At 44.8% G+C, this 26,324-nt stretch overlaps 2 protein-coding genes across 6 annotated transcripts in view; one reads left to right on the top strand and one right to left on the bottom strand.

Annotated features, from left to right (window-relative positions):
* Window positions 1-9,796, bottom strand: part of BAG4 (BCL2 associated athanogene 4) — a 36,498-nt gene extending 26,702 nt beyond the window's left edge. For both annotated transcript variants that reach the window (XM_025395068.1, XM_025395069.1), the window contains exon 1: window positions 9,251-9,796. In XM_025395068.1, the coding sequence (XP_025250853.1) occupies window positions 9,251-9,520 (270 nt within the window). In that variant the 5' untranslated portion in view covers window positions 9,521-9,796. The remainder of the gene's footprint in view (window positions 1-9,250) is intronic.
* Window positions 9,669-26,027, top strand: LSM1 (LSM1 homolog, mRNA degradation associated). 4 transcript variants are annotated; one of them, XR_003120906.1, is made up of 5 exons: window positions 9,669-10,115; window positions 14,095-14,163; window positions 16,831-16,946; window positions 23,139-23,471; window positions 26,017-26,027. XR_003120906.1 is itself a non-coding variant. In XM_025395072.1 (4 exons), the coding sequence occupies exons 1-4, from the start codon at window positions 10,070-10,072 to the stop codon at window positions 23,307-23,309; spliced, it is 402 nt and encodes a 133-aa protein (XP_025250857.1). In that variant the 5' UTR covers window positions 9,669-10,069; the 3' UTR covers window positions 23,310-23,579. The 4 variants fall into 4 exon arrangements, 2 of the variants coding, with proteins under 2 accessions (XP_025250857.1, XP_025250858.1); XR_003120905.1 differs by lacking the exon at window positions 26,017-26,027 and adding an exon at window positions 23,860-24,184 and having other exon boundaries at window positions 23,139-23,547; XM_025395072.1 differs by lacking the exon at window positions 26,017-26,027 and having other exon boundaries at window positions 23,139-23,579.
* The last annotated feature ends 297 nt before the right edge of the window (window positions 26,028-26,324 follow it).

Below are 26,324 nucleotides of genomic sequence, written 5' to 3'. Positions count from 1 at the left end.
TTTTTTTTTTTTTTTTTTTTTTTTTTTTGAGACGGAGTCTCGCTGTGTCTCCCAGGCTGGAGTGCAGTGGCCAGATCTCAGCTCACTGCAAGCTCCGCCTCCTGGGTTCACGCCATTCTCCGGCCTCAGCCTCCCGAGTAGCTGGGACTACAGGCGCCCACCACCTCGCCCGGCTAGTTTTTTGTATTTCTTAATAGAGACGGGGTTTCACCATGTTAGCCAGGATGATCTCGATCTCCTGACCTCGTGATCCACCCATCTCGGCCTCCCAAAGTGCTGGGATTACAGGCTTGAGCCACCGCGCCCGGCCTCTTTTTCTTTTTTTGAGACAGAATCTTGTTCTTGTTGCCCAGGCTGGAGTGCAGTGGTGCTCTCGGCTCAATGCAATCTCCGCCTCCCAGGTTCAAGCCATTCTCCTGCCTCAGCCTCCGGACTAGCTGGGATTACAGGCATGCACCACAACACCCAGCTAATTTTTGTATTTTTAGTAGAGATAGGGTTTCCATGTTGGCCAGGATGGTCTTGATCTCCTGACCTCGTGATCCACCCGCCTCGGCCTCCCAAAGTGCTAGGATTACAGGCGTGAGCCACTGCACCCAGCCGCAAGCATGGCATTCTACACTTGGCTCTGTGATGCAAGGCTGGAAGTCTACAAACATTTCTCCCTTCCCAGCTTGCTTGCTTTCTGGTTCTGCCAACACAGTATGCTAGGCTAGAGGAGGAGACAGTGGACTTGCTTCTTCCTGTCTGTTTGCTGTTTCTCTCAGTGTCAGCCCTGCAACGCTATTCAACCTGTATGCAGCAGTCAGTCAACAACACTCTTCAAGCTGGACGCCCTCAGAGGTACCTGCACCAGGTAGGAGGCGCCACCTCCTGGCCACTCTTCCAAGTTTCCAGGTTCTTTTTATATTTCATGTCATGTCATGTCATGTCATGTCCTTTCATTTCATTTATTTCATTTCATTTCATTTCATTTGAGACAGGGTCTCACTCTGTCACCCAGGCTGGAGTGCAGTGGCACAATCACAGCTCACCACAACCTCAACCTCCTGGGCTCAGGTGATCCTCCCACCTCAGCCTCCTGAGTAGCTAGGAATACAGAGGCCCACTACCGCCTGGCTAATTTTTGTGTTTTTTTGTAGAGACAGGATTTTCCCATGTTGCCCAGGCTGGTCTTGAACTCCTGGGCTCAAGCAATCCACCTGCCTCAGTCTCCCAAAGGGCTAGGATTACAAGTGTAAGCCACTGCGCCCGGCCATTCTTCCAACTTTCCTGGTTCTAATCATCCCAACCTCTTCCCTTTATTCCTCAGCCCTAGGAATTGTAGCTGCTTCCTCCACTTACTATTTTCTGTTACTTCTGTGTTCTCTTTTTCCCTTTTGAGAACTCTAATAACCTATTCAGCTAATTTCCTAAATCAAATTCTAACTAGTGTGGTTTCTGTTTTCCTGCTCAGATCTTGACTTGACGGTTTCTAAATGTAATTCTCCACTTGGGAGAAAAATTCAACCAGGTTCTTAAGGAATGGCTGATTATGAGGCTTGGGACAAAATATATACAAAGCCTGAGACATCTTGTTGTACCAGAAATCAAGGGAGCTATCAAAAATCAATGGGTCATGCCAGCCATGGTGGCCCATGCCTGTAATCCCAGCACTTAGGGAGGCAGAGGCAGGAGTATAGCTTGAGCCCAGGAGTTTGAGACCTCCCTAGGCAATATAGCAAGACCCCGTTCTCCACAAAAAGAAAAAGAAAAAAAAATCAATGGGTTATGTCCAAAGGAATTAGAAGTCAAGAAAAAGGGACTCCCATTGACATAATATGGTATCATTTAAGCATCAAAAAGAACGACTGCTATCTGCTGCTAAGGTTTCCAGTACAGATGCAAGGAAAAGTGTCCTTGTGCTTTCCGTCTGTCTGATTGTGGCAGCTGAGATTAGATAGAAGAATACAGGGAAACTCTGGAATAACCTTGAAAACAGTGAAGAGTCTGTTTCACTCTGAAGAACCTAACTTTTGAGTCGGCGGGAGAAGTTTTGGGAAATAGCCCCTACCACCCTTACCTGGTTGACTACACTTGTGAAAGCTTAAAGGTGACCGGGCGCGGTGGCTCATGCCTTTAATCCCAGCACTTTGGGAGGCCAAGGCAGGTGGATCACGAGGTCAGGAGACTGAGACCATCCTGGCTCATACAGTGAAACCCCATCTCTACTAAAAATACAAAAAAAAAATTAGCCAGGCGTGGTGGTGGGTGCCTGTGGTCCCAGCTACTCGGGAGGCTGAGCAGGAGAATGGTGTGAACCCAGGAGGCAGAGCTTGTAGTGAGCCGAGATCATGCCACTGCACTCCAGCCTGGGTGACAGGGCGAGACTCTGTCTCTAAATAAATAAATAAATAAATAAATAAATAAAGCAAGTTTAAAGGTTACAGCTAATTAAAGGCAAGCCAGTGACTCTTTGGTCCATTTGGGAGGAGAAAAAAAAAAGACTGCAACTGACTGAAACACACTCAATATATTGAGTGTATGTGTGCACACATACATATATATGTTATACAAATGAGTTCATAATGCTACTTTAAAAAATGAGGGTGGGATTAAATGTTTAAAAGGAGAAATACAGGCCGGGCGCGGTGGCTCAAGCCTGTAACCCCAGCACTTCGGGAGGCCGAGACGGGCTCATCATGAGGTCAGGAGATCAAGACCATCCTGGCTAACATGGTGAAACGCCGTCTCTACTAAAAAACTAAAACTAGCCAGGCGTGGTGGCGGGCGCCTGTAGTCCCAGCTACTGGGGAGGCTGAGGCAGGAGAATGGCGGAAACCCGGGAGGCGGAGCTTCCAGTGAGCTGAGATCCGGCCACTGCACTCCAGCCTGGGTGACAGAGCGAGACTCCGTCTCAAAAATAAAATAAAATAAAATAAAATAAAATGAGAAATACAATTCCTTTTCTGTAATTTTAACAGACTTTAGGGATAGGTAAAAATTAAATCTTCTTAAATTCTTACCCTAGAATTCTTGTTTAAAAGATGGGTCAGTGGCCGGGCGTGGTGGCTCACGCCTGTAATCCCAGCACTTTGGGAGGCCAAGGTGGCTGGATCACGAGGTCAGGGTTCGAGATCAGCCTGACCAACATGGTGAAACTCCATCTCTACTAAAAATACAAAAATTAGCCAGGCATGATTGTGCACACCTGTAATCCCAGCTACTCAGGAGGCTGAGGAAGGATAATCGCTTGAACGCGGGAAGTGGAGGTTGCAGTGAGCCAAGATTGTGCCATTGCACTCCAGCCTGGGCGACAGAGTGAGACTCCGTCTCAAAAAAAAAAAACAAAAAAAAGATGGGTCAGTATGTATAGCTCAGTTGTGGTGGTAGTGCTGGTTACATAATTGTATGCATTTAACAGAACTCACAGAACTATACCCTAAAGACAGTGAAATTTACTTTATGTAAATTATGCCATAATTTTTTTTAATGAAAAAAAGAATGTCCTCAATGAAGCACTAAAAAAGGAGAATTTTATTGTCTTAATGAAAAATAATGTCTTTGTCTTTTTTTTCCTCCTTTTGGACAAAATGGGACAAATCTAAAAATATCCCCAGTAACAGTGAAAGTCTGTAGCTCATGGCCCTCCCAACATGACACTAATTCTATGAAATAGCAGTTTCACAGGAGACTGGCTGAAGCTGAACTCTATTCTATAAACTAAGTTACCAATATTATCACGTGCCTAACTCTTTCCAAACTTTTTATTTGTTGAATGAAATACAAACTAAAACAAAGGTAATAAAATGTTTTCACAAGCCACAATAATGTGAATTAAAGTTCTATGCCAAAGAAAATTTGATTAAAATTATGCAAGATAGCTAATGTATTTCCTTTCTTCTCTTTTGAGAAATAAATAATCCCAGATGAAGACTGGAGTCAATTCCTTTAAAGTGAATATATGATTACATTTTCCAAAGTGGCTTACCAACATTCCCCCAAACTGAAACCCCGGCCCAAACAAATCTAACAGCAGAGGAATCAGTAGCACTTGTACTACATAAATTCCATTTACAGATTTGCTTATATTTTTCATAAGAATTGGACAAAAATTATTAGTAAACTACATGATAAATTATTTGTATAGCTATATAGTTCAAAATCACTAATAAATTACCTTATGCTCCTATACTGACAATCATAATTTTTTAACTTTTCAAACACATTTGGATCTCTTCCAAATGCTTCTCTGTTCTGTCCCTCTTGTCCAGCATCTAGTTCAAACATTTACCTAAGAAATTTCGCACAGCACCCCATTCTACTTCCTTTACTGTAAGATGACCTAGCCTCCTACTCCACCATGAGAGGAGACCAATAGCTGTTAATGCCCCTCTGCTCCAACTCCAAACTTGTTGCTTTTCTCCCTTTAGCTCAAAAGAGGTTTCTCAACTCTTTTCCCTTACTTCCTTTTTGTTTTTGTTTTTGTTTTGCTTTGTTTTGTTTTTTGAGACAGAGTCTTGCTTGGTAGCCCAGGCTGGAGTGCGGTGGCATGATCTCAGCTCACTGCAACCGCCGCCTCCCTGGTTTGAGCAGTTATCAGAGTAGCTGCGATTACAGGTGCCCGCCACCACGCACGGCTCATTTTTGTTTTTTGTTTTCTGGGACAAGGTCTTGCTCTGCTGCCCAGGCTGGATTGCAGTGGTGTGATCTTGGCTCACTACAACTTCCCCTCTCTCCCAGGTTCAAGTGGTTCTTCTGCCTCAGCCTCCCAAGTAGCTGGGATTACAGATGTGAGCCACCACACCCAGCTAATTTTTGTATTTTTTAGTAGAGATGGGGTTTCACCACGTTGGCCAGGCTGGTCTCAAACTCCTGACCTCAGGTGACCTGCCCACCTCAGCCTCCCAAAGTGCTGGGATTACAGGCGTGAGTCGCCGCGCCCAGCCTAAAGTTTTACTCTGAAAAATCATAGGGAGTGGCCGGGTACCAAAAATACAAAAGTAGGCGGGTATAGTGGTGGGCGCCTGTAATCCCAGCTACTTGGGAGCCTGAGGCAGGAGAATCGCTTGAACCCGGAAGGTGGAGGTTGCAGTGAGCCAAGATGGTGCCATCACACTCCAGCCTGGGCAAAAAGAGCAAACCTCTGTCTCAAAAAACATAAATTTAAAAAAAAAAAAAAAATAGGCCGGGCGCGGTGGCTCACACCTGTAATCCCAGCACTTTGGGAGGCCGAGGCGGGTGGATGATGAGGTCGGAGATCAAGACCGTCCTGGCTAACACAGTGAAACCCCATCTCTACTAAAAATACAAAAAAATTGGCCGGGCGTGGTGGCAGGCGCCTGTCGTCCCAGCTACTCGGGAGGCTGAGGCAGGAGAATAGTGTGAACCCGGGAGGCAGAGCTTGCAGTGAGCCTAGTTCGGGCCACTGCACTCCAGCCTGGGCGACAGAGCGAGACTCCGTCTCAAAAAAAAAAAAAAAATAGGGAGTGATAGATTTCTAATTTTTTCCCTGCCATACTTAAATGTGTTAACATAGTCAAGTCTGTGTTGTAGTTCAGTACATCATCTCAATATAACCAGTTCTATACAGCAATGCTTCTCAAATATTAATGTGCATATGAATCACCTGGGGATCTTAATAAATTGCAGCAGTAAGTCTGGAAGAGGAGAGATTTTGCACTTCTGTCAGCCTCACAAGTGACACTGAAGCTTCTAGTCCATGGACCACACTTTTTGAGTAGCAAGGTTATAAAAGGTTTCTATACTATTTGGTTTTCTAATTTGACAGATTTATAGTATTAAAATGCAAAACATAAAAAGTCAAAAGAACAAATCTGGAAAAAACATGGCAACATCTGTGACAACATGCATACCTTTTTTTTTTTTTTTTGAGATCGAGTCTTGCTTTGCCACTCAGGCTGGGGTGCAGTGGCATGATCTTGGCTTACTGCAACTTCCGCCTCCCGGTTTCAAATAATCCTCCTGCTTCAGCCCCCCTAGTAGCTGGGTTTACAGGTATGTGCCACCATGCCTGGCTAATTTTTGTGTTTTTAGTAGAGACGGGGTTTTGCCATGTTGGCCAGGCTGGTCTCGAATTCCTGACCTCAGGTGATCCACCCTGCCTCAGTCTCCCAAAGTGCTGGGATTACAGGAGTGAGTCACCACGCCCGGCCAACATGCATATGTTTGGTATGAGTTTTCTATTGCTGCAGAAAAATTACCATCCTATACTTTTAAAGTTGCAGAATCATCAATCTAAAAGATAGTACAAACTCTTAAAATGGTTTACAAATGCCCATTACACATTTCCACCTTTATCTCCAAGTACTTCAGCACCATCACCCACCCTATGGGCACAAGTGTACTCAAACCACACTTGACAACTCCTTACACAATGCTAAAATCTTAACTTCTGTAGTCTATCCAACCCTCCGTAACTCTATCCCAGAAAACAGACTTTGGTTTTGATAATACAGCAGGCCCAGCAGAAGTCAGTCGTCAGTTTAGAGGTCCTCTCCTCTTTCCCCACTTCGACTGATTTTTGGTCTAATTTGGCCAAGCATTTCATCACTCTATAGTCCCATGACCTACGTATACCAGATTTAGGCAGAGAAAATATGGATCTTTCTTTTTTTTTTTTTGAGATGGAATTTCACTTTTGTCTCCCAGGCTAGAGTGGAATGGTGTCATCTCGGCTCACTGCAACCTCCGCCTCCCGGGTTCAAGCGATTTTCCTGCCTCAGCATCCCAAATAGCTGGAATTACAGGCGCCCGCCACCATGCCCGGCTAATTTTTGTATTTTTAGTAGAGACGGGGTTTTGCCATGTGGGCCAGGCTGGGCTCGAACTCCTGACCTCAGGTGATCCGCCCTCCATGGCCTCCCAAAGTGCTGGGATTACAGGCATGTCACCGTGCCCAGCCAGATCTTTCTTTAATTTATAATTAATCTTGTCCGGGCACTGTGGCTCACATGTGTAATCCCAGCACTTTTGAAGGCCAAGGCGGGAGGATACCCTGAGATCAGGAGTTCAAGACCAACCCGGCCCACACGGCAACACCCCGTCTCTACTTAAAATACAAAATTTAGCTGGGCGTGGTGGCGGGCGCCTGTAATCCCAGCTACTAGGAAGGCTGAAGCAGGAGACTTTGACCCCGGGAGGCGGAGGTTGCAGTGAGCTGAGATTGCGTCACTGCACTCCAGCCTGGGCAACAGAGCAACACTCCGCCTCAAAAATAAAAAATAATTTCTCACTGCTACATGTATTTCTCATACAATTGTTTAAACTGTGATATAATCAACATGCTATAAACTCTACCCTTTTAAAATGTACAGTTCAGTAGTTTTTAGTATATTCAGAGTTGTGCAACCATCACCATTGATTTTAGAAGATTTCTTATTTTTTGTTTTCTTTTTTTTTTTTTTTTTTTTAGAGACAAGGTCTCACTATGTTGCCCAGGCTGGTCTCAAACTCCTGAACTCAAGCAATCCTCTGGCCTCGGCCACCCAAAGTGCTGGGATTACAGGTGAGAGCCATCTCACCAGGCCCTGATTTTGGAACATTTCATCATCCCAAAAAGCATATTTTCACCTACACCGCCAGTCCCCCAACCTCTGGCAACCATTAAGCTTTCTGTCTCTAGATTTACCTACTCTGGCCATTTTATATAAATGGAATCACACAATATGCAGTCTTTCTGACTGACTTTGCTCACGTAGTGTGATGTTTTCGAGGTTCATTCATATTGTAACACGTATCAGTAGTTCATTCCTTTCTATGGCCAAATATTCCATTGTATGAATATATTAACACCATATTTTGTTTATTGATGCATCAGTCGTTATGTCCTTACAACATTCCTGTATTCGAATAAAGAACCAGGGCTGTGAGAGGTTCACTCTTTTATTATAATCCAAATAAAATGACATTTGGGGCCGAGCGCAGTGGCTCACGCCTGTAATCCCAACACTTCGGGAGGCCGAGGAACAGGGGAAAGGGGGATCACTTGAAGTCAGGAGTTCAAGACCATCCTGGCCAACATGGCGAAACCCCTCTCTGCTAAAAATACAAAGATTAGCCGGGCGCAGTGGCGGGCGCCTGTAATCCTAGCTACTCAGGAGGCTAAGGCAGGAGAATCGCTTAAACACGGGAGGCGGAGGTTGCAGTGAGCCGAGATGGTGCCACTGCACTCCAGCCTGGGCAACAGAGCAAGACTCCATCTAACAAAAAATAAATAAATAAATAACATTTCCACTTTTTGGCGATTATGAATAATGATGCTATAAACAAGGGTGGACAAGCTTTATGTGAACATATGTTTTCAGTTTTCTTGGGTATATAGCCAAGAGTGGGCTTCCTGGGTGTTATACTAATTCTAATGCTTAATGTTTTGAGGAACTACCAAACTATTTTCCACCATTTTACATCCCCACCAGCAATGTACGAGAATTTCACTATTACATTTTCAACAAATGAGGGTAATTCTTGAACGAATAGAGAGGTGTGCCGCCACCGTAGAACGACAACCCACTACCCAGAAGACTGCATTAAGAAAGCAGAAGTGTATGTCCGGCGGGAAAACAGAATAAAATGTTACAGGTCCAAGCGTATTAGGCAAGTGAGTTAACCTCGAAGAGCCCCGGTTCCTTATTCGAAAAAATAAAAAAAGCGGGCGGGGGGCGGGGGCTGCTGTAATGCCATTTTACCTTGCAGTCGCCGTGAAAATTAAATCAGTCAATCCGCGTAAAGGTGCTTTACAACACTGATTATTCACGATTCGATCTCAGGCAAGGCATTAGGGGCAAACGCTAAATGCCCAGAACCTCCCCCTCGCAAAGGTTCCTTCCCCTCGGGAGGGTCACTGAGCGACATCGGGGGCTGCAGTCACTTCCCTTCCCGGGGAGAGCCGGACTGCCAGTCACGCAGGATAAACTGCTAGAGCTGGAGCAGCAGATCCGTGCCACCCCTACCCAGCATTGCTCCCAGGAGAGAGATCTGCAGCCTGCTGCTAAGCTTAGTAAGCCCGCGCAGGATCTTTCTTTCTTTTTTAAATGGTAATAAACATATTTTTTGCGGTCGAAGCAGAAAAGGAGGGGCAAAGGGAACACAAGCATATCCCCCAACCTCTGATCCCAGTCTCGGTCTCTCCAACATCCCCCCTCCCCGACCCTCCTCCACATAAGGAAAACAAATATGAAACCCGATCCTTTACGAATCCCAGCCCCAAGGGCCCTCACCTCCCCGCAAGGACAGAGGGTGCAAAGCTTACCTGGTGGCTTCCTCCGGCTCGACCAGGCTCTGGCCAGGCGCCTCCAGAGGAATAGTAGCCATCGCCTCCTCCGCCTTCTCCCAGCCAGGTGGTCTCCGCTGGGCCGCCCCCGCGCACCCGCCAGGAAATGGGAGGCTGGGGAGGTTCGGGGCGAAGAGGATATAAGGGTGGAGGTGGGTGCACCGGCACATCTCCACCCCCAGGCCCGTAGTAGCGGCCGTAGTGCGGACCGTCACTGGGGCCGTAGCCCGAGCGCCTCAGGGCCGACATGGGCTCTCCTGCCCTGAAGCGCTTCCCGCCCCCCGCCCCACGGCCAACCCTTCGCGCAGGCGCCCGCGGGCGATTGCGAATGGAGAGCAGCGAAGGGGGTCGGACGACGCCAGCCAATCCCAGGCCCGGTCCCGCCCCTTCTGCTGCCGAGCCCCGAGAGCTGAGGGACGGAGGTCCGTGACTCTGGGGTCTCGGGAACCCGGGGACGAGGGAAGACACCGTGTTCCTCAAGAGGGAGTATACGTTTCTTCGCCATCTATCCAATGGAGATGCCTCTTCCCTACTTAACAGGAACAGGGAAAGGGTGTCCCCCAACTGTACGGCTGCCCCTCCTCTTCCTGTGGGCCCGCACGTGTTACAGGAAGTGGGTGGGGGTAATATGGAGGAGTTTCCGGCAGGCCCCGGCGGCTGAAAGCCGGGGCAGAAGTGGTGGTCTCGGTCGGGATTCCGGGCTCGGTCCCGCCGACGCGGCGACTGCGGTAGGAGGGAGGAGGTTTTGGACGCGCTGGCCCCCCGCCGCTGTGCATTGCAGCGTTATTTCAGTTCAAAATGAACTATATGCCCGGCACCGCCAGCCTCATCGAGGACATTGACAGTGAGTAGTTCATCTCCTCCCGGTGGAGCTTGGGGTGAGACCCTCCCGGGCGGGCGCCTCTTCCGAAGAAGCTTGTAGAATGAGTCCCGGGCGGGGCCGGTGTGTTCTGAGCTCAATCCGGGCGTTCCGCGTCGATGCCCTCCACAGCTGCGGTACACACCGCTTGCCCACCCAGTAGCCTGCTACTTGTTCTGCCCCTCGCAGCCTCCGCCAGCCCTCTGGCTGGTGAGCCCCAAGCGATGGAACTCATTCGTACTTTCGTGGGTCGCGGCAGCAGAGGCCCGAACACGAAAGAAGCCCGGGGGGGAGCTTCTCCCCCGTCCCCTCCTGCCTGCAGTATTTCGAAGTATCAGCGTGTTACGGGTGGATGGATCGGAATACCTAGAGAAAGGATTCATTAAAAAGCAACAATATTAAGACAGCAGCAGTTGGACTTAATTGGCAGTAAACGTAGGCGCTCTACGGTGTGGCCATTTGCTAGCTTATTTTACTGTGAGGGTCATTAGCACCTTGAGGTTATTGTAGTAGAGACCACTGTTAGACATGGTATTGACTTCTCTGGAAAATCGCTTGCAACCCTTTTTTTTTTTTTTTTAAAGACAATTCATTTTTGCTTTTACTAAGAAGACCTCCTTTATTCCTAGTTTTTGTCCGGAAGAGGAGCTCAGTCCTATACAAAAGCGGAAAGAACCGCCTGCAGTTGTCCGGGCTTTCATTTTTTCTAAATTCTATCTGTGCATTATTCCTCAAGCAACATTTTTTATTGTTTTAATCACGTGATCTTTCTCATTAACTTACTGTTTCAAGATGATTTACACATGGTTTTAAACAAGTTGCAATCGTCTCAGTTACTCTGTGAATATACGATTTAGAATATATGGTTAAAATTTCGTTTTATGGGCCTGGCGGGGTGGCTCACGCCTGTAATCCCAGCACTTTGGAAGGCCGAGGCGGGCAGATCGCCAAAAAAAAAAAAAAATCTGTCAACCATAAAATGAAATTTTTTTTTTTTTTTTTTGAGACAGAGTCTTGCAGTGGCGCGATCTCGGCTCACTGTAACCTCCACCTCCCGGGTTCAAACGATTCTTGTGCCTCAGCCTCCCCAGTAACGGATTACAGGCGCCTGCCACCACGCCCAGCTAATTTTTGCATTTTTTAGTACAGACGAGGTTCGCCATGCTAGCCAGGCAGGTCTCCCAACTCCTGACCTCAGGTGAGCCACCCACCTTGGCCTCCCAGAATGCTGGGATTACAGGCGTGAGCCACCGCCCCCGGCCGACAAATAGTTTTTTTAACCCAGATTACTTATTTTGCTATGTAAGGGAAATGTAGTGTAATTGGACTAAATACATATTAACATCTATATGAACCTGTTATGTGTAACAGGATGTTTTAATTGCTTGAGGATGCCCTTTTGCCCTCATCTCTCATATATCCTCTAACACATCCTGCCATTTTACTAAAAATCAGTTTTGCTGTTTGGCCCTCTAACCCCTACCACTTTGTAGATTCCAGACCCCCCACTTTATGAAAACTTGGAAACCGTTTGATATGCACCCTTTGCTCCCCCACCCTAACACACAGTTTCCTGCCTGTCTTTCTGTATTTCCACCCATCCTCTAATTTCAGTAGGAAGGATTCCTCCCTTTTTGTTGTCTGTTATTACTGTCTCCTGTCACTGCTTCTGGAACCTTTTTTCATTGTTACCCTTTTTCTTTCATATCCTCTGTCTCCCCAACCCCTGCGTTCTTCCCCTCATATGTATTATTGTCTATCCATCTCAAATATTTTCTCCGTTCTCTTCATCATATTCCCATCCCTTTTTTCATATCTTTATCCCCAAATCTCGAGTCATTTTCATTTTGTCTGTTTCCTTATCACCTTCAACAGACCACTTACATTACTCCTGCAATCTAATTTTTATCCTGAACACACTAGTCAAGCTGCATTCTTCAAAGTTATTCGTCTAAGGCATTCTTCTGTGTTCTCTCCCCTCTGCAGCACTGTGATACTGTCCCCACCAGAATCTTTAATTCTCTTCTCTTGTTTTCTCTAACAACTGGTACTTGGTGATTTTCTTACTTCTCTGGCTCTTACTGTTCTCCAATATAGATGGTCACTTGGATGCCATGTGGCCTACTTCTTTAAATCTTTAGTAGATCTCCTGTACTTTAGTAATTTTATATCACCTCTTTGCAGATTTATCTAAAATTGCTTTCTCTAATCTTGACGTCTTTGGCTTTCCAGTCTTACTGTTTCCAACTATCTGCGTATGTTTCTGTTTAAGTGTCCTGATAGCACTTTAGAATCACAAAGAGCTAATAACCTTCACCCTGAGCTTGCTGTTTTTATTCCCAACTCTTGGTAAATAGTTTTGTGATGTCTCATAAAACTCCTACATCTTTACCTCACATCTTTAGCACCCCACCCTCTCACACATACCCACTTACACAAACTCAGTTAACAGACTCCATCACTTTATGTTTTCTTGTTCCCTGTGAAGTCAAATCTAAATGCAGCCTGTCCCCAGTACTTTTCTGACTTTATCTACTGTTCTTTCCCTTCACAGCCTCAGCTTTTAGCTAAACATGGATGTATGGCCCTTTTATTCCTCCTCTTTAATTTACAGATTTCCTTCTCCCCCCAGCTTCCTATCACTCTTCCCGTGCCCTAAAATTATCTACCTTTCAAGGTCCAACTCTGATACCTCCTTCAGAAATATAGCTTCTATCTCTGTAGTCTCATATAATTAAGATTTGCTTTCTGTGGTACTTATTTATAGTCCAAGGAAGAGTATAAATTCCTTCAGGGCAGAGTCACTGTGTTTTCCTCTGTTCTGCATCTAGAAGGTACTTTAAGCATGGAATGAAAGAAATTTTGCTGGGTGTGTTAGTAACTGGCTTATTCTCATTCTTCAGTGTCAGCTCAAAGTCACCTCTTCGGAGAGGCTTTCCTTTGCCACCATTCCTTCTGTAACCACTTCTCTCCCTTCATCATACTGCCTTGCTAGTTTATTATTCCATTGTCCTAATCACAATAGGTTATTTTCTTGTTTATTTGTCCTCCTCCACCATGAATATAAATTCATAACGTTGGTGACTTTCTAAGTCTCATTCTCTGCTGTATGTTTAGACCCCAGCACAGCACATGCCCTCTCAGTAAACATTGAATTTCTGCTCTAGCTTATTATTAGAGTCTTCATTTTAAATACCTGAAGCATTGTGTTTTTATTTAAAGCCTTCCCTGGTTACAAACAAAATGTGAGATAGAAGCTCGTCTTTTGAGGACAAAATAATTCTATAAATAAGATCATAAGAATCATCTAGACTGTATTTGTCAATTTACAGATATAAAAACTGACATGACATTGAAATGGTTTAAGTGTCAAACATAAGGGTCTTTGGCTAGGCGCCGTGGCTCACACCTGTAATCCCAGCACTTTGAGAAGCCGAGGTGGCCGGATCATCTGAAGTCAGGAGTTCGAGACCAATCTGGCCAACATGGTGATACCCCATCTCTACTAAAAATACAACAATTAGCCAGGCATGATGGCGAACTCCTATAGTCCCAGCTACGAAGGAGGCTGAGGCAGGAGGATCGCTTGAACCTGGGAGGCAGAGGTTGTAGTAAGCCGAGATTGTGCCACTGTACTCCAGCCTATGTGACAGAGTGAGACTCTGTCTCAAAAAAAAAAACAAAAAAAGACATAAAGGGTCTAGAGCCAGCTAAGTCAGGCTTCCTGATGCTGTGCCCTGTCCTTTTCCCACTCTGCCACACTGCTCTGATTCTTTTCACCACTGATGTTATATAAATCTGGATTGCTGTGCTGCTTTCTTCCGTTTTCCAGTGAACTTGAACTTCACCTTAAATGCATTGGCAGAGGAAGTGGTACAGCTTAAACTGTTATTTATTTTTATTATCCTAAATACTCACTGAACTTGTCAGTTTTCATTTAAAAGACTTTTTCCCCTCTCCCCAGAAAAGCACTTGGTTCTGCTTCGAGATGGAAGGACACTTATAGGCTTTTTAAGAAGCATTGATCAATTTGGTATGTATTAATTTATGGACATCTCTCATACTCTGGATAATAACAGCTTCCCACTGCATTTTTTGTCATTTAATATTGAAATTTATCTGCAACTTTTTCACATGTGTGACTTAGTAGGACTGATTTTAGTGAGTGTATCATTGTTTTCTATACATTCAGATTAGGTTGTTCAAAGCTTATATATATTTCCAAGTTCATGTTTCTAAAACTGGCTTTCACTAGACTCCCCAGTAGGGGGAGCCAAATGATAAAAATAAACTCAGTCCACCGAAGAGGCTGCTTATCTTGTTTTGTTTTGTTTTGTTTTTTTGAGCTCTCACTCTGTCACCCAGGCTGGAGTGCAGTGGCACAATCTTGGCTCACTGCAACCCCCGCCTCCTGGATTCAAGCGATTCTTGTGTCTCAGCCTCCCAAGTAGCTGGAATTATAGGCTCCAGCCACCACACCCAGCTAATTTTTCTATTTTTAGTAGAGATGGAGTTTCGCCCGGTTGGCCAGGCTGGTTTCGAACTCCTGACCTCAGGTGATCCACCCACCCAGCTGAGCTGGACAGTTGTTCTGCTCCTCATGGCTCTAGGACAGTCGCTTGGTGTCTAGAAGGTGAGTCGGCTAGTTTGAAGGAGCTTCACTCACATGTCTGGTGCACTGGTGGGGACAGCTGGAAGGCTGGTCTTAGTTCCCATAGTGCTGGGATGACAGGCGTGAGCCACTGTGCCTGGCCCAAGGCTGCTTATTTCTACATTGGCAGGGTACAGTGAATTCACAGCAGTTCCAGAAGTGAAGGTAATCCCTCCCTAGCCAATGAAAATTGGGTAGAAGGCATTTCCTGACCCCAACATTAAGCTTAATACTTTATGTATAGGGATACATTGGAATAAGAGGCCACTGTCTTCGTTTTGCATCCTGCATTTTTCTTAAGTTAAAAGATTATGTGGGCTGGGCGCGGTGGCTCAAGCCTGTAATCCCAGCACTTTGGGAGGCCGAGACGGGTGGATCACGAGGTCAGGAGATCGAGACCATCCTGACTAACACGGTGAAACCCCGTCTCTACTAAAAATACAAAAAACTAGCCGGGCGAGGTGGCGGGCACCTGTAGTCCCAGCTACTCGGGAGGCTGAGGCAGGAGAATGGCGTGAACCTGGGAGGCGGAGCTTGCAGTGAGCTGAGATCCGGCCACTGCGCTCCAGCCTGGGCGACAGAGCCAGACTCCGTCTCAAAAAAAAAAAAAAAAAAAAAAAGACTATGTTTCCTTCTGTTTCAAGGAACTTCATGTTAATGCTAACATTTATTGGATATCTGCAAAATCACTGGATTTGAGCATGAGGAAAAAACGTAATTAAAACATTGTAAGAATTATGGAAGATATGAACATAGATTTCTCCTTTACTTCAAATAGGACAAGTAGTACTAATTAAAAGAGGAAAAATGGCCGGGCACGGTGGCTCAAGCCTGTAATCCCAGCACTCTGGGAGGCCGAGACGGGCGGATCACAAGGTCAGGAGATCGAGACCATCCTGGCTAACACGGTGAAACCCTGTCTCTACTAAAAAATACAAAAAAACTAGCCGGGCGAGGTGGCGGGCGCCTATAGTCCCAGCTACTCAGGAGGCTGAGGCAGGAGAGTGGCGAAAACCCAGGAGGCGGAGCTTGCAGTGAGCTGAGATCCGGCCACTGCACTCCAGCCTGGGTGACAGAGCAAGACTCCGTCTCAAAAATAAAAAATAAAAGAGGAAAAGAAATTATTGTTAACAAATTGGAGTCCTGATTCTTAAGTCAGATTCATCAGAGTACTTTGAGTGAAAGGTAGTGAATATTAAGTTGACTTTTAGGTTGCAAATATAGTTATCTGTCAAGGTGAAAAAATAGGTTTTTGCTGTATCATAACCCATGGATACCTGCATTGGGTTAAATGAATCCTAATTACTAAAACAAAGTTGAATCTTCAGCAGATCATCACATACACCTACCCACACAAAAAGAAAAGCTGTTTCTTTCCAGAAAACAAAGTTTTGATCTCTGTGGTTGTTTAGACCCAAGTTTTCCAAGGTCCTTATTCGTTTATATTTTCCTATGGCTTTTTTGGTATTAGCAATTAACTTACAAAGGAATTTATCTCTCTTATTTCTACCATCATTCATGTATTAGCCCAACATAATCCCAGACATCTCGTAACTGGTATGTCTCAATTAAATAGGAGAAGATTATTTGAAATTTTAGCCTTCCTCAGAATTAGAAATCTTGAGGGTCGGGCACTGTGGCTCACAGCTGTAATCTCAGCACTTGGGGAGGCTGAGGCAGGCAGATCACAAGGTCAGGAGTTCGAGACCAGCCTGGCCAATATGGTGATCCCTGTCTCTACTAAAAATACAAGAATTAACCGGGAGTGGTGGCAGGCATCTGTAGTCCCAGCTACTCCGGAGGCTGAGGCAGGAGAATTGCTTAAACTGGGAGGCGGAGGTTGCAGTGAGCTGAGATCGTGCCACTGCAGTCCAGCCTGGGCAACAGAGCAAGACTCAGTCTCAAAAAATAAATAAATAAATAGAATTATAATGCTTGGAAATCGTGTTTAGCTAAATCTTTTCTGTTCAAAATAAATGATTATTGAGTTATGGATCTTTACCCAATAGTTAAACTAAATATCTTTGTTTTTTCCCTATACACTTATAGCAAACTTAGTACTACATCAGACTGTGGAGCGTATTCATGTGGGCAAAAAATACGGTGATATTCCTCGAGGGATTTTTGTGGTCAGAGGAGAAAATGTGGTCCTACTAGGAGAAATAGTAAGTGAAAACTATTAAGCTGCTGTAGATCTTCATATTCATGCTAGTAAGACTTTCTTTTTTTTTGTCTTTTCAAGAGAGAATAAAAATATTTTCCACATTTTATCTGGCTTCTTACAGGCAACTACCAAATTAGGGAAGCTACAGAGAATACTTAACTTTGTTTCAGTGCCTTTTGGTATTTTAAAGGTTTTTGATCCCACTGGCAGCAAAGTATCTTTTTACCGGATACCATTAAAAAATACGATTCTGTAACAAATGTGTTCATTAATGTATTTGTTTAATAGCAGAAAATTGACAAAGCTTGATTTATATATGCTGGGGAAGGTGTGACTTACATACGTTGGAATATTTTACAGTTGGATACAAGTAGTTTTTCATGGCATAAAGGTAATGCACAGTATTTGAGGGAGGCACACATTGCATATATAGTATAATGTGATGTCTATATTAGTAAAGGGGGAAAGGGAAAGAGTGGCTATAGGAAAAGCTTTTCTGTTACCTATCACGAGAATGGAATTCAGTCTTACTTGAATCCTTAGCTCACAGCCAGGGAGAGGGCGTTTTGGTATCTGTGCCAGAAAGACCAGCTGGCAGGTGAAAGGTTAAGTCAGTTTTTCTGAGGTGTTGTTGCTGTAGGTCTTTGTGTGTGCAGTCATACACACACACACACACACACCCCTACTAGAAGTACTCAGATATTTTTTTAGGTGCCTTATTTAAAACGTTTGATTTCATCTTGCTACTTGTGATTATTGGGTTTGCAAGGAAAATAAAAATATCTTCAAGAGTAGTTGAAATTAAGGGTTGAGCCAGCACTGTCTTCTTTTTTCTTACCAAAAACTTTGGTGTTTGCTTAATTTTTAAAGTTTTTCATACTGTTTTCTAAATACCTAGCCATGTCTTCAATCAATTTGCAGAAGTCTTTAGAGTGGTTTGGTTTGTAGCCACTTTTAACAGCCATTTGAGAAAGCAAGGAGATAATTTTGCCAGGGTTGGGTTGGTTCAGAGACCTCATATTGGAAATAGTCAGCTAGAAATGACTAATCCATGCTATTGATCAGTACTGCCCAAGTGCTGCTGTGAAATATATGAAATATCTTTTTCTTATTTATAAAATATTTTTGTAGTTTGTACTTTTCGTTCCGTTTATCATTTCTTGCATGTTTAAGGAGCATAAATTATTTTTTGTTTTTTGGGTTTTTTTTTTTTTTTTGAGACAGAATTGCAATGGTGTGATCCTGGCTCACTGCAACCTCCGCCTCCCAGGTTCAAGCGATTCTCCTGCCTCAGCCTCCCAAGTAGCTGGGATTACAGATGCCCGCCACCACGCTCATCTAATTTTTATATTTTTAGTAGAGACGGGGTTTCACTATGTTGGCCAGGCTGGTCTTGAACTCCTCACCTCAGGCGATCTACCTGCCTCGGCCTCCCAGTGTGCTGGGATTACAGGCATGAGCCACCGCGCCCAGCCAGGCGGCAGAAATTGTTTTCTTCTTATGTCACGTAAAGGCTGAAACAAGGCCAGGCACAGTTGCTCACGCCTGTAATCCCAACACTTGGGAGGCTAAGACGGGAGGATCACTAGGTCAGGAGATTGAGACCATCCTGGCTAACACAGTGAAACCCAATCTCTACTAAAAATACAAAAAAATTAGCCAGGTGTGGTGGCGGGTGCCTGTAGTCCCAGCTACTCGGGAGGTTGAGACAGGAGAATGGCGTGAATCCAGGAGGCGGAGGTTGCAGTGAGCTGAGATCTCACCACTGTATTCCAGCCTGGGTGACAGAGCAAGATTCCATCTCAAAAAAAAAAAAAAAAGGTCTGAAACAAAGCACCTAGTACCCATGGGGAGATACTAAATGACTGTAAAGTAGTCTTCCAGTACTTTTTTTCTTCCAGAGATGGGGTCTCAGTGTGTTGCCCAGGCTAGATTCAAACTCCTAGGCTTAGGCAATCCTCCTGTCTCAGCCTCCCAAGTAGCTGGGACTATAGGTACATGCCACTATGCTTGGTACGCCAGTCTATAGGGGAGCTGACCCATCTCTGCGTGGTGGGGTTATAGGTGATTTTTTTTTTTTTTTTTTTTTTTTTTTTTTTTTTTTTTTTTTTTTTTTGAGACGGAGTCTCGCTCTGTCACCCAGGCTGGAGTGCAGTGGCCGGATCTCAGCTCACTGCAAGCTCCGCCTCCCGGGTTCCCGCCATTCTCCTGCCTCAGCCTCCCGAGTAGCTGGGACTATAGGCGCCCGCCACCTCGCCCGGCTAAGTTTTTTTTGTATTTTTAGTAGAGACGGGGTTTCACTGTGTTAACCAGGATGGTCTCGATCTCCTGACCTCGTGATCCGCCCGTCTCGGCCTCCCAAAGTGCTGGGATTACAGGCTTGAGCCACCGCGCCCGGCCGGTGATTTTTTAAAATACTTTTCTGAATGTAATTTTGAAGAGGCAACATATCAGGGGAAAAGACTTACGTTAAAATACTGGGGTGGGTGCGGTGGCTCACATCTGCAATCCCAGTGCTTTGGGAGGCCGAGACAGGCAGATCGCTTAAGCCCCAAGAGACCAGCCTGGGCAACATGGCCAAACCCCGTCTTTCCAAAAAAATATAAAAATTAGCCAGGGGTGACAGTGCAGATGACCAGTTCCAGCTACTCAGGAGGCTGAGGTGGGAGGTTCACCTGAGCTCAGGGAGGTCAAGGCTGCAGTGAGCCGTGATTGTACCACTGCACTCCAACCTGGGTGACAGAGCAAGACCCTGTCTCAAAAAAAAAATTCACCGATACTATGCTTCTGTTTTATGGTGGTAAACGTGGCAGACATGCTTTTTCTACTGGTTACACTGGCGCAAAGGTACATCTAAGTAGATGTGTGTGCAGAGAAAGTAGATGTTTGTGCAGAGAAAGAAGTGAATGTGTTTGTTCTTGAAGTTTCTTTGTTTCCTTGGATCCCTTTTGTGAGGAAAAGTTCCCTTTTTAAAAAAAATATGTTATAGTTTGGATGCTGCAGAAGTTTTACAGGGGTACCACTAGAGAAACATGGTTCCAGGAATGCCTGCATGGTTATATGAATCAGCAGTCAGGAGAAATTGTGTACCAACCCCAGGGAAATTCATACGTAGGATTCACTTAGTTTCTATAAACACTATATTGGTTAAGAAATGCCTGAATTCTGCCTCAAGGGCGATGATGATGACACAGCATTAAGTAATAAGACTGTTGGGAAGAAGCAGCAACAGCAACATGAATTGCTCAGTGAGTAACATACTGAAAAGCCCAAGAGGCAGCTCATTAGGGTGAGAACACTGTCCTCTCTTTAGCTGCTACTCATGGGGTGGGAGGGCAGGTGGTAATACATACTTTGCTGGGTGCTGTTAGCATTGGACCCAGAGCAGGGCTTGCTTATGTAATTTGTGTGGCTTTCATTGTAACTTCTGTGGTGAGAGTCCTCTCTCTGTCTGATAATGCCACTGCCTGTGGGTTCTGAGACCTTGGCAGCATGTGGTGATAGTATGCAGGCCAGAGCATCGGGAGTTGTGTGTCAATACCGTCCCAAACTTTATCATTGAAAATCATAGAGGAGGATAAGAAACAGGAATACTTTGTCTGTATAGGCTTTCCATCTTACAAAAACACCAAATAATACCTGTATATTCATTTTAAGGACAATAAACTGAATCTATGGATAGTGAGGTACTTTTTTAGCAAAGTTATTCTGCATTATGACATTGGTTAGCAAATGTTTATAAGGGCCAGGCACAGTGGCTCACACTTTGGGAGGCCAAGGCAAGAGGATGCTTGAGGCCAGGAGTTTGAGACCAGCCTAGGCAACATAGCAAGACCGCATCTCTACAAAAAGAAAAAAAAATTAGCCAGATGTGGTGGCACATGCCTGTAGTCCCAGCTACTCGGGAGGCTGAGGCAGGAGAATGGCGTAAACCTGGGAGGCGGAGCTTGCAGTGAGCCGAGATCCAGCCACTGCACTCCAGCCTGGGCGACAGAGTGAGACTCTGTCTCAAAAAAAAATAAAAAAATAATAAAATTTAAAAAAATAAAAAATAATAATAAATTAATTAATGAAAAATGTTTATAAAGCATTCAAAGATAAAAATATTAAGCATACTATGCCACATTTAAGTGAAAAGAAAATGAATTACAGTCAGTATTTGCATTGTGGATTTTTGGCAGGAGTTTGTTTTTGAGGCAGGGTCTCACTCTGTTATCTAGGCTGACTGCAGTGGTGTGATCACGGCTCATTGCAGCCTCAAACTCCTGGGCTCAAGTGATCCTCCCCCCTCAGCTTCCTGAGTAGCTGGGACTACAGGTATACGTCACCACGCCCAGCTAATTTTTGATTTTTTTTTTTTTTCCTTTTGAGACAGAATCTCACTCTGTCAGCCAGGCTAAAGTGCAGTGGTGTAATCTTGGCTCACTGCAACCTCTGCCTCCTGGATTCAAGTGATTCTCGTGCCTCAGCTTCCCGAGTAGCTGGAATTACAAGTGTGAGCCACCACGCCTGGCTGGGTTTTTTTCGTTTAAGTCAGTATATATGTAGAAAAATTGTAGGGATATTATCAAAATGTTAATCCTCCATACTGGAATTATGGATAATTTTTAAATTTTCCTTGTTTGTCTATTTTCTATATTATCTACAATAAGCATGTGTTTTTTAAATAAGGAATTTCTTATTAGGCAACAATTTGGTTTTTGTTTGGTTTTTTTTGAGATGGAGTTTTGCTCTTGTCACCCAGGCTGGAGTGCAATGGCGTGCTCTCTGCTCACTGCAACCTCTGCCTCCCAGGTTCAAGTGATTCTCCTGCCTCAGCTTCTCAAGTAGCTGGGATTACAGGTGCCTACCACCACGCCTGGCTAATTTTTTTTATATTTTTAGTAGAGACAGGGTTTTGCCATGTTGGCTAGGCTGGTCTCGAACTCCTGGCCTCAAGTGATCCACCCGCCTCGGCCTCCCAATGTGCTGGGATTACAAGCATGAGCCACTGCGCCTAACCTAAGCAGCAATTTTTTAAATAGTGGAGAAAAATATTGGGACCAAATTGGTTTAGTAACCTAAATGGTCTGCTGAGGTTCTCCCTAGAAGACTTGTTGCCGTAAAGGGAAAAAGAGTCTTGTTATAGTTTAGAGACTACAGAACTGATACGGTGGTGCACACCTGTAGCCCCAGCTACTTAGGAGGTGAAGGCAAGAGGATCCCTTTTATTTTTGCCTTTTTACTTTTTTTGAGACAGGACCTTGCTCTGTTGCCCAGGCTGGAGTGCAGTGACATGTTCATGTCTCACTGCAGCCTTGACCTTCAACCTCCCAGGCTCAAGCAGTCCTTCTACCTCAGCCTCCTGAGTAGCTGGAACTGTAGGTGAACACCACCACACCAGCTGGTTTTTTTTCTGGGTTTTTTTGGTTTTTGTTTTTTTTTTTCTGGTGGAGTTAGGGTCTAACTTAGGCCCAAGTTATCCTCCCACCTCAGCCTCCCAAAGTGCCAAAGTGCTAGGATTACAACTGTGAGCCAACCCACCCATCCTTAAAATAATTTAAAAAGTCTAAGGCCGCATTGCCTCAATAACCTCCCTCTTGGATTATCTACAGTGGGGGAGATAGCTGTCTATAAGCAGCCCTAATTTTTTTTAAAGGAAATTAATCCTGATATGGGATTTTGGATCACATAAAGCTCTGTTATACCTTGTCACTGCCTGTAATCCCAGCACTTTGAGAGGCGGAGGCAGGCAGACCACGAGGTCAGGTTTCGAGACCAGCCTGACCAGCATGGTGAAACCCTGTCTCTACTTAAAATACAAAAATTAGCTGGGCGTGGTGGCACATGCCTGTAAGCACAGCTACTCAGGAGGCTGAGGCAGGAGAATTGCTTGAACCCAGGAGGCAGAGGTTGCAGTGAGCCCAGATGGTGCCACTGCACTTCAGCCTGGGCAACAGGGAGAGACTCCATCTCGGAAAAAAAAAAAATACTGATCACTATTAACCACATTCATTGTAAATATGTATCCTATAGTAGTGTTGTCAGGCATTTCTTTGAAAAACTTATCTGTCCCTATGAGAAGGATATTTCAGTCCTGTCACAGTTACGAAAAATAATCTGAACCTGATAGAGGAATCCATTTGCCTTTAGATCTATAATGTTTTCTATTCTTGGTCTTCAATTGAAGTTTTCAAACCTATCTCTTTTGTAGGACTTGGAAAAGGAGAGTGACACACCCCTCCAGCAAGTATCCATTGAAGAAATTCTAGAAGAGCAAAGGGTAGAGCAGCAGACCAAGCTGGAAGCAGAGAAGTTGAAAGTGCAGGCCCTGAAGGACCGAGGTCTTTCCATTCCTCGAGCAGATACTCTTGATGAGTACTAAGTCTTTTGCCCAGAGCCTGTTGCTCTTGAAGAGTAGGGACTGTCACTGATGAAAGTGACATCCTGGCCACCTCACACATTTGATCAGAGACTGTAGAGTTTTGAAAAGTCACTTTTATTTTTAAGTCTTTTACACATGCAACATGAAGAAATCGTGTAGGTGGTTTTGTTTTTTTTAAATAACAAAATCGTTTAAAGAAACAGTGGCATAGACTCCTTCACACGTCACTGTGGCGCCAGCAACTACTTCTTTTTTTTTTTTTTTTTTTTTTTGAGACGGAGTCTCGCTCTGTCGCCCAGGCTGGAGTGCAGTGGCCGGATCTCAGCTCACTGCAAGCTCCGCCTCCCGGGTTCACGCCATTCTCCGGCCTCAGCCTCCCGAGTAGCTGGGACTACAGGCGCTGCCACCTCGCCCGGCTATTTTTTGTATTTCTTAGTAGAGACGGGGTTTCACCATGTTAGCCAGGATGGTCTCGATCTCCTGACCTCGTGATCCGCCCATCTCGGCCTCCCAAAGTGCTGGGATTACAGGCTTGAGCCACCGCGCCCAGCCAGCAACTACTTCTTAATATTATTCTTCGTATCCCAAATTAGAGTTTACAGGGACAGTCTTCATTTACTTGTAAATAAAATATGAATGTCAAAAGTGTCATGTTATCTCCAAGTTTGAGTTCCTGTAATGAATAGACGAAATTAAGTTTCTGTTGTCAAAGGTATAAGCAGTCCACATACTGGAATTTCCCCCTTCAGTCACAGTTTTAAGTAGCTGGCTACTTAGGAAGGAATACTTTTATTCTGATCATCTCAGGGGTCCTCTCCTGTTTTCATGTTTGTATCTGTTAAGAAATACAAATATTCGGCGGGGGCGGTGGCTCATGCCTGTAATCCCAGCACTTTGGGAGGCTGGGGTGGGCGGATCACCTGAGGTCGGGAGTTCAAGACCAGCCTGACCAACATGGAGAAACCCTGTCTCTACTAAAAATACAAAATTAGGCATGATGGTGCATGCCTATAATTCCAGCTACTCGGGAGGCTGAGGCAGGAGAATCGCTTGAACCTAGGAGGGCGGAGGTCGCAGTGAGCCGAGATTGTGCCATTGCACTCCAGCCTGGGCAACGAGAGCAAAACTCCGTCTCAAAAAAAAAAAAAAATTCAAATGTTCAGGTGTGAGGAGGGAGCTTTCAGCTGAGTTTCCCAGTTACTGGTTACTGCAGAAGACTCATGTTTGAGAAATGACATCACTGTTGCTCTTGCTCCTGCTTCGCCCCTGGCTAATCCAAACTAAGTTCCCATTAGACCCAACATGTTCTTACAATGGCTTGTTCTCCGGGTATAGGTTTTCTAGTCCCTTGAATTGAGTCTTGAGTATCTTATGTTCTCATCAAAAAGGAACATAAATGGTATTGTAGTGACTGAAAACCCATAGTGATGGCACTTTGTGTGATTGTTGAAGAGTAGTGATTGTATAAAAAGCTTAACAGATGGCTGGGCGCGGTGGCTCAAGCCTGTAATCCCAGCACTTTGGGAGGCCGAGACGGGCGGATCACGAGGTCAGGAGATCGAGACCATCCTGGCTAACACGGTGAAACCCTGTCTCTATTAAGAAATACAAAAAACTAGCCGGGCGAGGTGGCGGGCGCCTGTAGTCCCAGCTACTCGGGAGGCTGAGGCAGGAGAATGGCGTGAACCCGGGAGGCGGAGCTTGCAGTGAGCTGAGATCCGGCCACTGCACTCCAGCCTGGGCGACAGAGCGAGACTCCGTCTCAAAAAAAAAAAAAAAGCTTAACAGATTTGTACTTCAAGAAGGAAGCTTGGGCTGGGTATGGTGACTCACACCTGTAATCCCAGCACTTTGGGAGGCAGAGGCATGCAGTTCACCTGAGGTGAGGAGTTCAATGCCAGTCTGGCCAACATGGTGAAACCCCGTCTCTACTAAAAATACAGAAATTAGCTGGGCATGGTGGCACACGCCTGTAATCCCAGCTACTCAGGAGGCCAAGGCAGGAAAATTGCTTGAACCCGGGAGGCAGAGGTTGCAGTGAGCTGAGATTGTACCACTGTACTCCATCCTGGGCGACAGAATGAGACTCCATCTCTAAGTAAGTAAGTAAGTAAGTAAGTAAGTAAGTAAATAAAGAAAGAAAGAAAGAAAGAAAGGAATGCTGGTTTAGTAGACAATGGGCTCAACTAGGAGTTGGGAGACGTGGTGTAAAATTGGCAATTATTAGCAGATTAGGCTTGAGTGAGTCATCCTCTTATTCTCAGTAATTTTAACTATGATTATTCCAGGTAGTTCCTTTTTATATTCTGTTAAGCAAAGATGTTATTTTCATAAATTTTATATCATATCTTATTTGTATGTGTGTGATTTTTTATTATTATTTTTTTTTTTTTTGAGACAAAGTCTTGCTCTGTTGCCCAGGCTGAAGTGCAGAGGTGCGATCTTGGCTCGCTGCAACCTGCACCTACCTCCCAGTTTCCCTGAGTAGCTGAGATTATAAGCATACACCACGACACCCCTGTCTAATTTTTGTATTTTTAGTAGAGACGGGGTTTCACCCTGTTGGCCTGACAGGTTCCCAAACTCCTGACCTGAAGTGATCCTCTGGCCTCATACTCCCAAAGTGCTGGGATTACAGGCATGAGCCACCACACTTGGCCTGTGTGTGTGTGAATTATTTTATAGTATTAACATTTTATGAGCTCAGGGGTTTTTTAAACTGCCCAAAATGCCTATAAACCATTTGACTTCTGAACTGTTCATCATTGGACTGATTTTACAGTAGGTAATTTATGAGGAAACTATTGCATTTAATGGCTTATCTAATGTTTTGCCCATAATCTTACTGTTTAAAAGAATGTATTATTAACTACCCACATAAAGAGAAGAAAGAAATACCAACTTTTGAAAAACGTATCTGACTACAGTAAGATACTCTGAAGTTCAGCAGAATGACAGCATTTGTTTTTCAGAGCCCCACTGCTTCAAAGCATGTAACACCTCCAAGAAATGTGA

Source organism: Theropithecus gelada, chromosome 8 (assembly GCF_003255815.1).
Source record: "Theropithecus gelada isolate Dixy chromosome 8, Tgel_1.0, whole genome shotgun sequence".
Classification (NCBI taxonomy): Eukaryota; Metazoa; Chordata; class Mammalia; order Primates; family Cercopithecidae; genus Theropithecus; species Theropithecus gelada.
The sequence above is the reverse complement of the archived record's forward strand: the minus strand, read 5'-3'. Positions and strand labels throughout refer to the sequence as shown.

Coding starts and splice junctions, on each gene's coding strand:
- LSM1 (XM_025395072.1), top strand. CDS start 10,070: ATGAACTATATGCCCGGCACCGCCAGCCTCATCGAGGACATTGACA. Junction 14,164..16,830: donor AAGAAGCATTGATCAATTTG/GTATGTATTAAT, acceptor ATACACTTATAG/CAAACTTAGTACTACATCAG. Junction 16,947..23,138: donor TGGTCCTACTAGGAGAAATA/GTAAGTGAAAAC, acceptor TCTCTTTTGTAG/GACTTGGAAAAGGAGAGTGA.